Below are 17,990 nucleotides of genomic sequence, written 5' to 3' on the forward strand. Positions count from 1 at the left end.
ATGTAAGAACTTACCTGATAAATTCATTTCTTTCATATTAGCAAGAGTCCATGAGGCCCACCCTTTTTTGTGGTGGTTATGATTTTTTTGTATAAAGCACAATTATTCCAATTCCTTATTTTTTATGCTTTCACACTTTTTTCTTATCACCCCACTTCTTGGCTATTCGTTAAACTGATTTGTGGGTGTGGTGAGGGGTGTATTTATAGGCATTTTAAGGTTTGGGAAACTTTGCCCCTCCTGGTAGGAATGTATATCCCATACGTCACTAGCTCATGGACTCTTGCTAATATGAAAGAAATGAATTTATCAGGTAAGTTCTTACATAAATTATGTTTTCTGACATTCAAAAACAAAACAAAAACAAATCAGTGACCAATATAGCCACCTTTCTTTGCAAGGACACTCAAAAGCCTGCCATCCATGGATTCTGTCAGTGTTTTGATCTGTTCACCATCAACATTGCGTGCAGCAGCAACCACAGCCTCCCAGACACTGTTCAGAGAGGTGTACTGTTTTCCCTCCTTGTAAATCTCACATTTGATGATGGACTACAGGTTCTCAATGGGGTTTAGATCAGGTGAACAAGGAGGCCATGTCATTAGATTTTCTTCTTTTATACCCTTTCTTGCCAGCCACGCTGTGCAGTACTTGGACGCGTGTGATGGAGCATTGTCCTGCATGAAAATCATGTTTTTCTTGAAGGATGCAGACTTCTTCCTGTACCACTGCTTGAAGAAGGTGTCTTCCAGAAACTGGCAGTAGGACTGGGAGTTGAGCTTGACTCCATCCTCAACCCAAAAAGGCCCCACAAGCTCATCTTTGATGATACCAGCCCAAACCAGTACTCCACCTCCACCTTGCTGGCGTCTGAGTCGGACTGGAGCTCTCTGCCCTTTACCAATCCAGCCACGGGCCCATCCATCTGGCCCATCAAGACTCACTCTCATTTCATCAGTCCATAAAACCTTAGAAAAATCAGTCTTGAGATATTTCTTGGCCCAGTCTTGATGTTTCAGCTTGTGTGTCTTGTTCAGTGGTGGTCGTCTTTCAGCCTTTCTTACCTTGGCCATGTCTCTGAGTATTGCACACCTTGTGCTTTTGGGCACTCCAGTGATGTTGCAGCTCTGAAATATGGCCAAACTGGTGGCAAGTGGCATCTTGGCAGCTGCAAGCTTGACTTTTCTCAGTTCATGGGCAGTTATTTTGTGCCTTGGTTTTTCCACACGCTTCTTGCGACCCTGTTGACTATTTTGAATGAAACGCTTGATTGTTCGATGATCACGCTTCAGAAGCTTTGCAATTTTAAGAGTGCTGCAACCCTCTGCAAGATATCTCACTATTTTTGACTTTTCTGAGCCTGTCAAGTCCTTCTTTTGACCCATTTTGCCAAAGGAAAGGAAGTTGCCTAATAATTATGCACACCTGATATAGGGTGTTGATGTCATTAGACCACACCCCTTCTCATTACAGAGATGCACATCACCTAATATGCTTAATTGGTAGTAGGCTTTCGAGCCTATACAGCTTGGAGTAAGACAACATGCATAAAGAGGATGATGTGGTCAAAATACTCATTTGCCTAATAATTCTGCACTCCCTGTGTATATATATATATATATATATATATATATATATATACATACACACACACACACACACACACACACACACAGTAAACTCCCAATTAACCGGCACCCATGGGGATTGGTAGATTCCGGATAAGTGTAGTTTCTGGTTGCTTGGGAATTACTATTAAAAATAGGTATAACTAGTTCTATAACCCATACTATAAACACTGTATTTACTTGATATTAATATTTAAATACAGTAAATAAATGCAAATGATTAATTAATATTAATGCAGCCTCCATTCAGTCCTGGCCACCCAGTGGCAGCGTGATGTCTAATTCTCAGACTGCCTTGTGCCCAGTTATGTAGGGTCTGGTGGCATGAAAAGGGCTTGCTTTCATCTTTGAGAGCCCACTATAGAGAAAGGAAGTTTCCGAGCAAACTTAGTGTTTATTTTAATGTACAGTATTTTTTTTTTTTTCTGGTTGCTTGAGTTCCGGTTAATTGAGAGTTTACTGTGTATAAACTGATTGCAGGAGGGAGGAGGTGTTTGCTGTGACAGACAGCACAGCTCTACAACATAATATCAATCAGCAAGGAAGGTGAACACAGAGAGGAGGGAGGCTAGAAGAAGAGTTGTTTATTGTGTAACAAGCAGCTCCTGTGTCACGTGGTTCTGCAGCAAGAGACACTTAAAATAATTGAAAGAAGTCCTTTTGCTGCATGAAAAGCTCTCCTGGTGCAGTAAATACCTTGTGATATCTGCACACAGCCTGGTGACCATGAGAAAATATAAAAAAAAGTGTCACACGGCAGGATCATGTGATTTGACAGGTCTGGATATCCAGATTACTATTAATAATTATGATAATATAAACAAAATAGGCAGATAAATAAAAATAAAAAAAAGGTTTGGAAAAAGTTGTTCTATATGTTCTTGGGGAAAATATATACATGATATTTCATAAATAAGAAAGTGATAACCATATTGCCCAAACATGCATTAAAGGGTATTCTTTTATAACACTGCTTCTACCCAGCTGAGAAAGATTGTTATTAAAGGAAGTTTACCTCTGCTTGAAATAAAAAAAAGTTTCCATTGTTTCACTTGTCTAAGGGCAAGTAGATATGGAATGAGTGTGTTGTATAAAATGTCAAATGTTTCAGTGTGACTTTCCGCGTCCCCTTAAGTCTTATGCAAAAAAACTGGCTGGATAAAACGTGCAAGTATACCAGCACGGCACACACAGCACAAGGGACTCTGCTACTGCTTTAAAATAAAAGCAGGATAAATTATCCTAGTCCCCATAATAAGAGTGGCATGAGTCTAAAATAATTTTCTGAATTAAACAAGATGCATCCATAGAACAGCAGTAGGCAGTAAGTAGAATAAAATAAGGTCACATAAAGTAATTAGGAACTTGTAGGTGGTGAAAGCAAGGTAATGCGCGGTCTCATCTCCAAACACTGCCTCCAATAATTTTGTAAAGTTGTCGCCCAAATGTTAGTTTGTGATTAAACCTAACGGCATAACAGTTATATTGTTAATCTGGCTATACAGCACTATTTTACTTGGTATTGGAGTTTCAACTTGGTATATATATATATATATATATATATATATATATATATATATATATATATATTTATATATATGTTGATTGGAGTAGCCGTGTTAGTCCAGAGATTTAGATATCAAAATAACATTGAGTATTGCATTGAGCAATGATACATTTTTATTGGACTAACTATACATTTATAAGTTGACAAGCTTTCGGAATGTATACATAAGCCTTTTTATATATAAGCCTTTTTCTTTCTGTCTGGCACTAGGAGCATACACTAAATAAACAGTGTTGTTACATACCCCACATTAATATTATTTCCTTGTGATGGAAATTTATGTCCATTAGTTTTTCACTATCTCTTTGTATATTATTTCAAAGATTTTTATTTCTAGTGATTATTTTTTTTCTCTAAATGAATTTATTCTTATTGAACTATGCCTTCAGAAGAGTGACATATATAGAATTATATGACTAATTATGTAAATTCTAATGGAGTGGGGGGGGGGATTTATGTTTTTATGAACTTATGAATTTATTCACTTATATGATCTTATCTATTCATTTGTTTATTTACTTGTCTATGTAATTACCCTCTTAGTATTGTTTAGTATGGTTAACTACTACTATTTTTGTTTATGTGTAGTTTTCATATCTACATACTGAGTAGCATTTTGTGGAACGTAGCATATTACCTAGTTTATACACAATTGTGACTGTATTAAATAGTTTTAATGTCAACCAATGAGAATTGTTTTTGGCTTTTAAATGGTCAGCACACTTGTACTCACTCAGCTATGATTACGGTTTTATACGAAACATGTCAGCTTGAGAAACTAGCTCACTATTGTATGTGCTATGGTGGACTTTACGTTTTTATCACAAGTGTAATCTGAATAAAAGGATTGTTTTAATCTACATCACGCCTTGGATTTGCTTTTTTGTTTTGTATTTGATTGGCCAGTTTCCAAGGTTTGTGAGGGAGTGTGCTGCTTTTTCACTCCCCTATCTCCCCAGTGTGTGTGTTTCTCCCTCTACGCTGTACTCACAGAGCTTTCCGACAGCTAAGGCTGTGATTGGTCAAGGAAAACCACGTGACCGGAACCGGTCAGACACCAGCCACGGATCCAGCGTCTAATGTTGAAGACACGCTGCAGGGAAGTGGACATGGAGATTATCCCAAAACAAGCCTGAGTGAAGCTTCAGTGACACAGGAGTGGTGAGTGATTGCAGCTACTCGCTGCCTGAGCGGTATTGAGCTCTGGCTTTTTGGCTATACACCGCCTGTCACACAGGAACTGTAGAAATATTGTTGCCTGTCTGCTCTGGCTTTTTTTGTGGGGAAACACACTAGAGGAGTACAACATAAGACTTCCAGCTGTTTTTCACTCACACCTATTTAGGATGTTTTGAGTTATTGTGGAAGAAGTGAGATACCTTTATAGAGGCTTATTTGTGACAAGTGCAATTTACCATCCCTTTGTATTTATATATATATATATATATATATATATATATATAATATATATAATATACTGTATATATACATAATATATATATATATTATATATAATATATATATACAGGTGGCCCTCGGTTTACAAAGGTTCAATTTGCACCGTTTCAGAATAACAACCTTTTTTTTCAGTCATGTGACTGCTATTGAAAAGCATTGAGAAGCAGTGTATTGATTAAAATAGCCAGTAGGTGGAGCTGTCCGCTTGTGTTGCAGCAAAGATATGCAAGCCAAACAGCTTGCAAAGGAACAAGATCTTCCTGTCTATAAATTAGTCCAGTTTGGAATGCATAGAAAGAACTGTTTGCAGAAAAATGCAAGTAAAGTCTGTGTTGTGTGATTATTTTATTAGGTTTATAATGCTGTTTAGCAACTGTTTTTGTTCATTTAACTTAGTTTAATTATATATTCTGTGTTGTGTGATTATTTTATTAGGTTTATAATGCTGTTTAGCATTTAAAGTCTTCATTTCAAAGCTTTAAAAAAATAATGTATTAGGTGTTACTTATGCCAATTTTGAGAGGGTCTGGAACCTAACTCCCTCGCTTCCCATTGACTTACACTATTAACTGGGTTTCAGTTTACAACGGTTTCAAATTACAACCATTCCTTCTGGAACCTAACCCCGGCGTAAACTGAGGGCTACCTGTATATATAATATATATATTATACATATATATATAGAAATATATAATATATATATATATATATTATATAATATATATATATATTATATATATAATATATATTATATATATATAATATATATATATATATAGGCTTACCATAATTTTTAGAGGTCAAACTGGGACCATCTGGCGCGGTGCCAGTGGGGGCCAAGGGGGCATGGTGATTATCGACCGGAACTAATTTTCCAGAGAGGGTTGCTATACAGAGACAGATATGGTAAATAGCCCTATAATTAGTAATTAATCTTTGTGATTACTGCCTATTATAAAGGGCAGCTTTTGCTAAGCAGTTCCCCAGAATGTGTTCTATCTGCAGATGCTCATTATTACACACATTGTACCATATAAAATGACAGATGGAAATGTCTCCATTACAGAGCAGCACCCGATGCACCTATTACAGAGGTAATGCATAACTTGCAACAGTCGCTTACCTAGTACACAGACTCCGCACACGTGTGAACACTTAAGCCCGTGACACACTGCAAGCGATGCGGCGCGAGGCAAAGCAGCTGCTTCGCCCCGCGTCGCATCGCTTCTGAAGTTCAAATATTTCATCTCTGAGCGCTTAGCTATGCGACCTGACGCAGCAGAGTGCTCAGAGATGAAAAGGCAAGACACAATGAGACAATGAGCGCGCACAGCTGCATCTACACGCTGCGCGTCGCTCTGCTTGCAGTGTGTCACAGCCTTTAACCTGGAAGTGATCTGCTAAGGCAAAGGTCATATAACAAGATGGCGGCGCTCTGTCACTGTTTCTATGGAAACGACTAAGCATACAGTGGAAATGTTCTCTAAAGTTCACATAGCTTTATTGTAAACATAACACACCCGTGCACTGTACACACAGGATAAATAACGTTACATATATAGCTATTTACACATGGTCTGCTACTGAGCGAATGTAGCTGCTGCTATAGCAATGCCTGCTCAGTAACCAGCAGTAGCCCTTGGCTTGCAGCCTGATGCTCATTATGTGACCACAAAGCCATGTGTGTCAGGAAAATACCCTGCCCTAGTCATTGGCACTGCTGGGGTTAATGTGTCACCCGGGGCGGACAGTTAGCATCTTGCTACTATGGCAACTGCATGTCCCATAATGCTGTGTACATCACTCACTTCTGCGCTATTCAGCGTGCGCTACTTAGCTTCACAGTGCCACTGACTATAAACAAAGTTTGTCAGGCAGTCAGTAAGGCACATGGACAGAATGAACCCAAAACTGTGAGTTTTTTAAAATGTATTTTACCGGACAGCAAACACAAATACCGGGCACCTGGCAAACTGGGACAAAATGAACAATCGGGTGGGACACTGGGACAGTGCCTCCAAACAGGGACAATCCCAGTCAAACTGGGACTTCTGGTAAGCCTATATATATATATAATATAAAAACTGATTTCATAATAAATTTGATGCCGCGAGAAGCCACACACCAAAACCACGCCCTGAGACGCACCCCCTCCACACCCACTTAAAAAGTGTCCAGGAATTTTCTGGGCAAAAGGTGGCAACCCTAAGCACAGCAGTCCCATCCGCCCCCTCCAGCAATGGGCTCCCCACCACCGGCCTACCTCCTAACCCTCCCATGCCACTACTCTGCTTCCCTCTCTGTTTCGGTACCTCTGCAAGACTATTTCTGCACTGCCCCACTCGTGGGTCATGCTGTAATAGCGCAATCTAATTTTATTGATATTGCGGCAGCGAGAGGCCCAGGACACCAGTCTCTACTGCGCATCGGTACTGGTCCTTAAGGGGTTAAGGCCAGGTATGTTTGTCTCGCAGTCTCCACTGTGCATGACTGCATCTGACAAACATACCGGACCTTATAGGATATATACTGTACATACACACCACCAGCAAAAAGATAACTACTCACTGAAGGCTCAGGTGATTAAGGTATGTACATTTTTTTTTAAAAACATAAGGCTATTGCACATTTAATAGACCGTAGTATAGTGTGAACGAAACTTTTAATGTGTGACCTGCTTGATTGCAGTGGTCTGGAACTGAACCAGCAATACCTCCGATGTATGCCTGTAGAACGGATTCCAGTTTGGGCTGGAATGTCCCTTTAAATGGTGTCACACAGTGGGATTTGACAACTCTGCATGCTAAAAAACTAGTAATAATAAGTATGTTAACGCCTGGGGAAACTTAGCTGCCAGAGAACGGCGTCAATAAGGCTTTCTCAGAACCAGTTTCCTATAATTAATACGTAACACAGTTCCACAGTATATATGAAATAGTTATCAGTATATACGAAATATCAGCATCAGTGTCATCCCCTTTTCCGCAAATTCTATTGCAAGTTTCGGACTGCTCGAGGCATATGTTGCCTAGTAACCTCTCCGCCCTAAGACCACGCCCACATACCTCGTCTCTACATGTAATAAACGTAGCCTCTGCTAGTGGGCGTGACCTCAAGGTGAAAAAAAAAACCTGCCAGGCCAGGAATTGGTTGCGAAAAGAAGTCTGCCTAGGCTCACTCCATGCGGCTAACCAATGGATGGCCGCGCCGATTCTGTGACGTATAGAGCTGTCAGAGGCTTTCGCCAATCACAAGAAAGAAAAGATATCGCTCGGTATTTGCGTGACGGCTGATAGTTCTCTGTCCTGGTGCTGAAGTGGAAATAGTGAAGGTATAAAGCTAGAGATCTATATACAAGCAAGCTGAGACCGTCATACACAGGGAGAGGTGAGCATATGCTATTTAAGTGCAAGTAAAGTAGTATAGATATATACATTTCCTATGGATTTACCTGTAATAATACTATTTATTTATTTTCGTGTGCATATTTTATCTGATATACATGTTTATAGCATAAATTGATAGGTATAAAATATTTTATGTAACTTCTTTATATACAAAGTATTATATACATTTATTTGGATATATAATATGATGCAGATGTGAAAAAATGAAATTACACAGAAAACATGTATCATGTAAGTGAATATATGTTTATTTTAAGTAATTTCATGTTTGTACGAATATGCTTATTGGTAAAGCTACTATCAAATTAGGACTATAAATATAAGCAGTGATTAAGCTATAAAATGTATGGGGGTCTTTTTCAATCTGTGTGGCTTTTTACAGGGTTTTCAGTACCATTCCAATCTATCAGAAAACTTGTCACAGAGTTCCACACAGATCTCACACCAACAGTATTTCCACAGGTTTTCCATGTGGATTTTGGATGTATCTTGATGTCATGAAAACAAATTTTGTTTGGTTTCTTATTTTAATTTTGGAGTTTTTGCATATGTTTCTTACACATTTTAATAAGTCATCATTTCCTGGAGTAATAAAAAGTCAAAATCAAATCAAACTTTTAAACCTTTTCATTTATATATCTAAATTGTGATAATCAGAATGTTAATTTATCATCGGAAATCAAATATTTGGACATTAAAAAATATTAATCTTAAAATTATTCAAACATGATATTAAATTACATAATGAGCATTATTTAATATTATCAGTTAAAGGGACAATAATATATTTCTTTGCACGGACAGCAGTAATACAATAAGGTTGCTGGCCATTAATGGCTGAAAAGTAATTTTTTAATCTGTGTTAAAGGGACACTCAGGTCAAATTACATTTTCATGATTCAGATACAGCATGTAATTTTAAACAACTTTTCAATTTACTTCCATTAAAAACATTTTTTACACTTTTTGAGTCACTAGCTCCTACTGAGCATGTGCAAGAATTCACAGGCTATACGAATATGCATTTGTGATTGGCTGATTGCTATCACATGGTACAGGGGGAGTGGAAATATACATAACTTTGAAATTTGTTAGAAAAAAATCTACTACTTATTTGAAATTCAGAGTAAATTCTATTGTATTGTCTTGTTATCTTGCATTTGTTGATTATGCAAATCTACTGTATTTACTGGTCCTTTAAGCACCCTCTCTGGTTCTAGTTTATAAGTGCTGCTACCAACCTGGAGTCCTTTTTTTTTTCTTTTTGTGAAAAGAGCAGGATGCCAGTACAGCCAGTCATTTGCCCTACTGCTCCTCCATAGTCTCTTATTATAGCAGTCCCTAGAAATAAAACTTGCTAAACAGGGATGAAACGTGTTTTAGTAATCCTGAGTCAGGATTAGTTGTCTATAAACTTTACTCACATTATGACATGAGGAATAGTCTTAAATGATTACCCATTTTAAAGGTATCAATCTGTTTTTAGGTAAACATCACATTTTCTTTTTTAATTAATAATGTCGCTTGTGTGTGCAGAATATGGAGTAAGAGTTACAAAATTGGAAAATAAGACTTAGAAGTTTTTAGAAATATGATTTGGAATGTTCATTGTTTTGAAAAGCAAGCAATATAACCAAGTTTTTCTCTTCTTACAGGTTATCGTGAACTTTTCTCTTGAGTCTCCACCCTTCATTTGTTAAACCATTATGGCTTCAAATGACAGTGTTCTCAACTCTGCTTACCTTGCTGTTGAATACATAGACTCTCTCTTACCTGCCAATCCTCTGCAGCAACCATTTAAATATGCCTGGACGTACATGCTAGACAACTACACCAAGTTTCAGATAGCAACATGGGGGTCCCTTCTCGTCCATGAGCTCATCTACTTCCTGTTTTGTCTCCCAGGCTTTTTATTCCAGTTCCTTCCTTTTATGCAAAGATTTAAAATCCAGAAGGTGTGTCTTGCTTTTCAATTTATGTAATGAAGATGTATTTCTTGTCTCTTTTTTTTTTTAGTGCTGTGCATTTCTGCTTACAAAGTGCTTATGTAATATTTGTAGTAGCTGCATTTTGTGTACCACATATTTCTAAAATGTTTATGTTATGAAAGGCAAAAAGGCTATTAACTAAGTTTAAATACGACAATAGTAGAAAACACCAGTTATAATTTGTTAGTAAACCATGATATACCTTCTAACACCACACTTCCATATAAGTACACACTTAATAATGTAACTAGTTTAACCATAGTAGCAGATATAACACACTTATACCTTCCAGTTAGTTGCCCTAGTCAGCTTGCCTTTTTCCTTCAGGTGTGGGACAATGAAAGAGAAGTCCCCTAAAACTAAATTATATAATACTTCTTTTTCTTATTTAATGGGGCATTTTAGTTTAAACGTAGAAAGGGACTATTTTGTTAGCTTATTTAATAATTAAAGGGACAGTTCAACCAAAATGTTTCTCCCCTTTAAATTATTTCCAATGATTCATTTTACCTGCTGTAATATTTTAAATTGTTTACAAGTAGCTCCTTTACCCCTATTTTGGCATTTAAAATAGCTCATTTAGCCTGTGGTATCCCGACCTATACTGAAAGTTTCTATACTGTAGTATTTCTATTGAATAGCCTAAATCAACACAGCCAACAGAAGAGATTACACTCTCATTGTGGGGGCAGGGTAGTTAAGTAATAAAATTATATTTTTCCATTGCTCTCTCTAAGTATTGAGCTTTGGTTTTCTAGACAAATGATTCAAGTCTGTGTACATAAAAGTGATAACATAATGAGATCTGATATTACCTGAAGCTCAACCCATTGTAATAGGCTGTGGTTTAAAAGCACAAAACCAGCTAATTCATATACACAAATTCACTGAAAAATGCAATTTCTCAAATATTTTATACTCTGCAGTTGGTATAAAAAGTCATTGAAAATACATTTGTATAAAAACAATTATAAAAAAACAATTTACAGTGTACTGTCCCTTTAAGCAAATTCCAGCAAAAGAATTATACACATAGCTTAAGTTGTATAATGTATTTCCATTCCTGAGCACACAGAGAGTGAGCCAATCAGGAGCTGCTAGCTATGCATCCACCAATCACTGGCCAAGTTGGCATCTGTGTTTGACTTAAACTATGTGCTTAACCCATTTGTAAGGGTTAAGAAAATCAATTTATTTAGGTTTTTTTTTACACTTACAAAATTAAAAAATTATTTAAATTTTAACTGGGGCAAAAATGAATTTAGCGGTTGGTTTATATTTTTGATTTATTGATCTACATTATGTAGTGCATTACTTAATGTGTACTATATGCAAATACTCATGTGCTTTTTTTTTCCTTTTAGGATAAACCAGAGACATGGGAAAGCCAATGGAGATGTTTCAAAATGTTACTTTTTAATCATTTTTTCATTCAACTTCCTTTGATTTGTGGCACCTACTATTTTACAGAATATTTTAACATTCCTTATGATTGGAATACCATGCCACGATGGTAAGTTTATTAGTCTATATGAATTTAACAAAGACTGGAATTATATATGTTTTAATTTTTAAAATGTATTTTTAAATAGTCAAGAAAGCTTAATCAGCATACAAAGTTTTACATAGTCACACACACAGTATATTTCATTGAAGTTCAACGTTGTGCATATGCAGAGGTTTAACACATATGTAGTAACTGATATTCGTGTAATAGTAAAATGCAGAGTATTTTACTATTACAGTAGGATTAACCTTTAAGTGATGTGTAGTATTTTATTAATATTATTGTGGTAATTAGTAACTATTTGTTCCTTTTTTAATTCCCCAATTTCTTATAATCTGTTGATTTAAACTGTTTCTTTTAAGGCCTACATATAAGATCTGTATATTTGCTCATTACTTAACATAAAAATTAAATTTGTATTCTTTCTGAAGTGAAGTAATAAATTATTTTCTGTTTTAGGTCTATGCTCCTTGCACAGTGTTTTGGGTGTGCTGTTATTGAAGATACCTGGCATTATTTCCTCCATCGTATTCTGCACCATAAGAGGATATATAAATATATCCATAAAGTGCATCATGAGTTCACAGTAGGTGTCAAGAAGTGTTTACAATAAACATAATATATATATATATACACAGTATATATATTTGCTGTAATGGGACAATTTTATTGTGTATACAGAGCTTTGCCCATAATTTGCTTAATTATTTTGTGTATGCTATATTTATACAAAATTACTTTACTGTCCCTCCAGGTTAATATAGAAAGCAATTGTAGTTAGTGAGATCTGAGTCTTATTTTTAAGGTGGGCATGAATGGAGAGAATACTAGTCATTCTGGACACTTGCGGCTATTTGACAGAATGGTCTGTAAAATTCCATAGATGTTGGATTGCAGGATGTGGTAATGCAAGCCGGGGATAGACAGTGAATCGAGAGAGGTGATATATCTTGAAGGGAGAGAATTATCGCTACCCGCTGTTTGGAAATATGAACAGACATATGAACAAGGATATTTTTTCAGTGACTTTATGTATAAGAGTAGCTAAGATAAGAAGGCATAATGAAGTAGCAGTTCTATATTCTTTGTATATTTCATTAGAGAAGTCACATAAATATAAAATAGCTTATTTGATCTGAAGATGAGGGAATGCAGATTTATATATTATATTAGCGGTGCGGAATGTGTTGGCGCTCTACAAATAACCGATAATAATAATACAAGAGTTATTTTACAGAAAGGGTAATTGCTAAAAGGTAACTTTAAATGTTACCAATCTCCTAGTTTCTCTGCATTCCATTATAGAGACAATGAACAATTTTTCAAATATGCATACTATATTATAATAATAATAGTTTATCAGTAACTAATCACTGATTTTCAAAAGGTCTACATACTAAGTAAATGTTTTGAAAGAAAACTGCACAATGTGCTATCAATTAGTAATAAACCACTTGAAAACTCTGGTGGGTATATTTAGCTATTCTTTTTAAATGGGACTAATTAAAGGCTAGCTGTAAATGAGTTTGAGCACTGATCTAAGGAACAGGTTAGGTATTTTGCAGGACGCATACATTACAGAATTTGAGCTCCAGCCTCTCTATGGAGTATGGAAAAGCACATTTTCAGGTGCAGTTATGGCACACTCGCCTGTAACAAAGTAAAAGTAATAACGCTTGCATAACTTAAAAAATATGTGAGCGCATCAGTTTCTAATTTGAAGCTTACGAGATATTTATTGAAATAAGTTGAAACTTTTTTTTTTTTTGCGTATTGCAGAAAACCAGCTTGCAAAACAGCCTCTTATCCTTTTAGCATAAAGTAAACGCACGTAATCATAATGTATATAAATAAGATGACCAGTTATTTGTAATGTAGATTATTAACACAAGAGAAAATAGTTATATTCTAAAAATTATGTTTTTAAACCTGTTGAATATTTGGATAACATTGCATGTTGATGCTATTGCACAGGTTCTAATTATAGTTTGTTTTTGTTTTTTTAAGTCTCCTTTTGGGATGCAAGCGGAATATGCACATCCTTTGGAAACACTAATTCTGGGCGCTGGATTTTTCATTGGAATTATGGTGTTCTGCAATCATGTCATTCTGTTGTGGGCATGGGTGATGTTCAGATTGCTGGAAACAATAGATGTGCACAGGTAAGCTGCAAAGAGCGTGTGCGTGTATTTAAGTGTCTGTGGCACCAGTAAGTGTACCTATCTTTAACATTTCTATAAACATTGTTGCAAACACTGCTGCCAGATGTCTGAAAGCATGAGCATGCTTTTGAGATCACCTAGGATTACTCTTTAACGAAGAATAGCAAGAGAACTAAGCATTATAATAGAAGTATATTGGAAAGTTGTTTACAATGTTCATCTTTCTATTGCAAATGCAGTACTTGTCTGTAGCACATTTGAAGTTTAATATAGTTCTAGATTTGTTTTAAAGGGATATAAAATCTAATATGTTTATTTCATGATTAAAATAGAGCATTTTCAATGACTGCAGTTTACTTCTACTGTCTAATTTGCTTCCATCTCTTGGTACCCTTTGTTGAAAGCATGCCTAGGTAGGCTCGGTAACAGCAATGCACTACTTGGAGCTTCTTGCTTGTTGATGGCTGCACATATATGCTTTTTGTCATTGGCTCAACTGATGTGCTCAGCTATCTCCCAGTAGTGCATTGCTGTTCCTTCAACAAAGAATTCCAAGAGAATGAAGCAAATTTGAAAATGGAAGCAATTTGGAAATTTGTTTAAAATTGTATGTTCTATTTAAATCCTTAAAGAAAATGTGGTAATTGTTTTCATATCCCTTTTTAAAAAGTAATTGCTAATTTTTTTTTTCTTTAAATAAAATTTAAGCACAGTAAAGTAAATTTAGAAATGTTTGGCAACAATGCCAGGTTCAAATGTAGTTGACATGGTATAATGCAAAAATAATTTACATACAGTAATTTTTTTTTTTTTGTTTCACCACCTCTTTTTAGCGGCTATGACATTCCTCTGAATCCCTTACACCTGGTGCCCTTTTATGCTGGGGCACGCTTTCACGATTTTCACCACATGAATTTTGTTGGAAACTACGCTTCAACATTTACATGGTGGGATAAACTCTTAGGCACCGACTCTCAGTTCAACACCTACAGGGACAAAGTCAAGACACAGGAACAAAAGAAGACAAAATAATTTCTTGTCTGGATCATGCAAAATCTCTAACAAATCCTGACTGCTATCACAGATGGAGTTAAACCCTTTAAAAATAAACTCAAAAACAAAACAATGACCTGTCTGTGGAAAAAGTAATTGTGGAAATGATCCACAAATCCTGTAATGGCGTAATGCTCCAAAACACTGCATTTGGCCTCACAGTCGGAATGTGTACTTGGGGCAGAGGCGAACGTCAGTATACACAACTACAGCAAAATATGTTTTCCAAAATGCCAGTTATCAGATGGCATAAAGATGTCAAGGAACAAGTATGGTTCCTTATTTTCATACTTTTGGTGAAGGCCTTGTTTATTAAACTGTAATAGTCATGTAATGTTAGATGGTTTGTTTTATTTTTTATACATAATGCATATTTTTAATTATTTAACATTTGTAATTGATTTGTTTTTCGAATTTCTATGTATTAAATTGATATGAAACCACATTTTTTTTCCTTTCATGATTCAGATAGAGCATGTAATTTTAAACAATTTTCTAATTTACTTCTATTATCAAATTTTCTTCATTTTCTTGGTATCTTTTGTTAAAGGTCAGGGACATATGCTTAGGAGCCGGCCCAATTCTGGAGCACTATATGGCAGCAGTTTTTCAAGAATGTAATCCATTTGCAAAAGCACTAGATGCCTACCTAGGTATCTATTTAACACAGAATTTTAATGGGAACAAAGCAAATTTGATAATAGAAGTAAATTAGACACTATTTTTTTTAAAATGATATCCTCTGTCTGAATCATAAAAGAACATATTTGGGTTTCATATCCCTTTAAATGTGGCAATCAAAAATCATATGTACTTGGCATATTTACAGTTAGTTAGGGTTTTGCCTTTGCACTTTCAAATGAAACCTTTTGTGTTTGATTTTTTTATTTTTTTTTAAGCTCACATACTGAAACAATTAGTGATAAATGTCCCATTGAAACAAGCATTTTTTTTTCAGCTGCTCAATTATCTAATGTACATACACAAATATTTTAACAGAGTTAAAATATGAATCTTGGTACAAATTATTAAACATGCCCATTTCTTCCTCAGAGTTCTTTTATGCTAAAATAAACATGATGCTATTCACTATCTGTCTCATGAGTTATTTACTTTTTGTAATTGTTTTACAGTTACTGTGGCATATGAACAAGTTCATGAGAAGGTTTGAAACACTTTGGGTTTGATCACAATCCTTTAGAGAAGTGTATCTAATAATTTATCTATAAAAATCCCCATAGTCATAAATGGTGCTTTTTAGTACAAAACCATTTGATGTTCTTCTAAATGATTGTGATTAACCCCCTTTTTTTGTTGATCTTGTGTATGTTAATTGGTTAAGGAGATATCAAATTAATTTAACTTGTTTTCAATGGACACTGTCTGATAAATTAGCATATTAAAAGGGACAAACTCAATAGTGAACTCCTCTAAAAGGTTTAATCATGTGTATAAAAGAACAAAAAAACTCTGGAAACACAAGTTTTATTGTGAATTCAAACATACATTTAAAAAATAGAGCCACTTTTAGAACATACAATTTCAAGGAAATGAGTACCCTTGTGGGATAAAAATAAAGTCTTTCTTTTGACTAAGTGATAGTGTCCAACTCTTAAGCTTGACATGAGGGGGTTCCCCTCTAGAGGTCCGTGGGACTTTGAACTGCCCTTATGAACATGAAGAATGAGTCGCTTGGGTACTAATGCAGTAGTCTCTATTAAGCGAAGCTTGACTTTTCAACATATTTTTTAACAAACAAGCATATAAAACAAAATGTTCAAGTTTAAACATCATGCATACACCAGAAGAAGGAGAGAAAAATAGTGTGCTTATGGGCAAATCAAGAAGTAGTCTGTAGAGAGTGGAAGAAGAGGGGGAGGGATAATAGGGTAGAAGAGAGGAGGGGGGAAAAAATAATAATAATAATAATAATTGACCGCTATTATATGGGTATTACATCTATTTTGTAAGAATCGCTGGCTATGTGACTTGTGCAGGAGTGGGATTCCAAACAGCATCATGTCGTGCTGATCTAATTGGTTGCTTTTGTAGTAATGTAGCCTTTCCAAAACAAGAAGCTCGTCCACGGCTGAGCGCCATTCAGCAAGAGTGGGCTCCTCCCCCGATTTCCAGTGTCTTGGTATGAACCTTTTTGCTCCTGTGAGCATAATCAGGAGAAGGGCCCGCTCATGCCTGTTCAGATTGTCGGGGAAGCATAGAAATAGTATTGTCTCGGGTATGACTGGAATGTGTGTGTTGATCTTGTTAGCCATTTCCCTTATGACAGTCACCCAGTAATTTGGGGCATGCCCACCATATGTGGATGAGCGTACCCATCTCTCCGCATCCCCTCCAGCATAAGGCAGAGGCTGCTGGGATGTGGGTGTGTAGTACCATCTGGTTAAAAACTTAAGTTGTATTTCCTGGACAGTGGCCGATACCGAAGATCGCTTAATCAGTTTAAATGACTTAAGCCAATCTTCTTCCTCAATTGTGTTGTTGAGGTCCCTGTTCCAAATTCTAGTGTATGTCGGTAATTGTGTTTCTGGGGGGTGAGTAGCAATTTATATATCTTTGAGATCAATCTTTTTGGTGGAGTGATCCCGGTACAGAGTTTCGAAAGGAGTGAGGTCTCTAAGGAATTCAATTTTGTTTTTATGGTGCATTAAAAAAATGTGATAATTGATGATACCTTAGCCAAGACGAAAATATGTTTCCATGTATTTCTAACATCTCTTGTTGTGTACGTAGTCTGCCGTCTACTAGTGCAAAGTGTAGTGTGCCCTGTCTCAAGCTATGAGGAGAACACATGCGCTTACTTAAATCACAGTAGGGTAGCTCAGGATTCTCGAGGATTGGCGTCAGTGGTGAAGGGGTAGTGGAAATATGTGTGCTGGTGGATATTAGTCTGTCCCATTCAAGGAGTATTGCTGTCATTAAATGATATTTATGAAGCAATTTGGGACGCTTTGTTGCTGGGATCCAGGCTAGTGTGGCGACATTATTTAGATGGAGAATTTGGCCATCTATTTTGACCCACTGTTTCTGAGCGGTGTTATGCGCCCACTCTGTAAGCTTCTGCAACAATATGGCCCTTCTGTATAATGTCAAGTCGGGAAACCCCAATCCTCCCTTGTCTCTAGGAAGGTATAGTATCCTTTTAGGTATTCTTGGTTTAACACCTGTCCAGATGAACCGTTCTAGTGATTTTTGTAAATGG

At 36.2% G+C, this 17,990-nt stretch overlaps 1 protein-coding gene across 1 annotated transcript; it reads left to right on the forward strand.

The window, feature by feature from the left end:
• The first annotated feature begins 7,898 nt into the window (after positions 1 to 7,898).
• Positions 7,899 to 15,860, forward strand: MSMO1 (methylsterol monooxygenase 1). Its single transcript, XM_053703801.1, has 6 exons — positions 7,899 to 8,040; positions 9,716 to 10,015; positions 11,413 to 11,561; positions 12,015 to 12,141; positions 13,563 to 13,717; positions 14,551 to 15,860. The coding sequence occupies exons 2-6, from the start codon at positions 9,767 to 9,769 to the stop codon at positions 14,747 to 14,749; spliced, it is 879 nt and encodes a 292-aa protein (XP_053559776.1). The 5' UTR covers positions 7,899 to 8,040; positions 9,716 to 9,766; the 3' UTR covers positions 14,750 to 15,860.
• The last annotated feature ends 2,130 nt before the right edge of the window (positions 15,861 to 17,990 follow it).

Source organism: Bombina bombina, chromosome 2 (assembly GCF_027579735.1).
Source record: "Bombina bombina isolate aBomBom1 chromosome 2, aBomBom1.pri, whole genome shotgun sequence".
In the NCBI taxonomy this organism is placed as follows: Eukaryota; Metazoa; Chordata; class Amphibia; order Anura; family Bombinatoridae; genus Bombina; species Bombina bombina.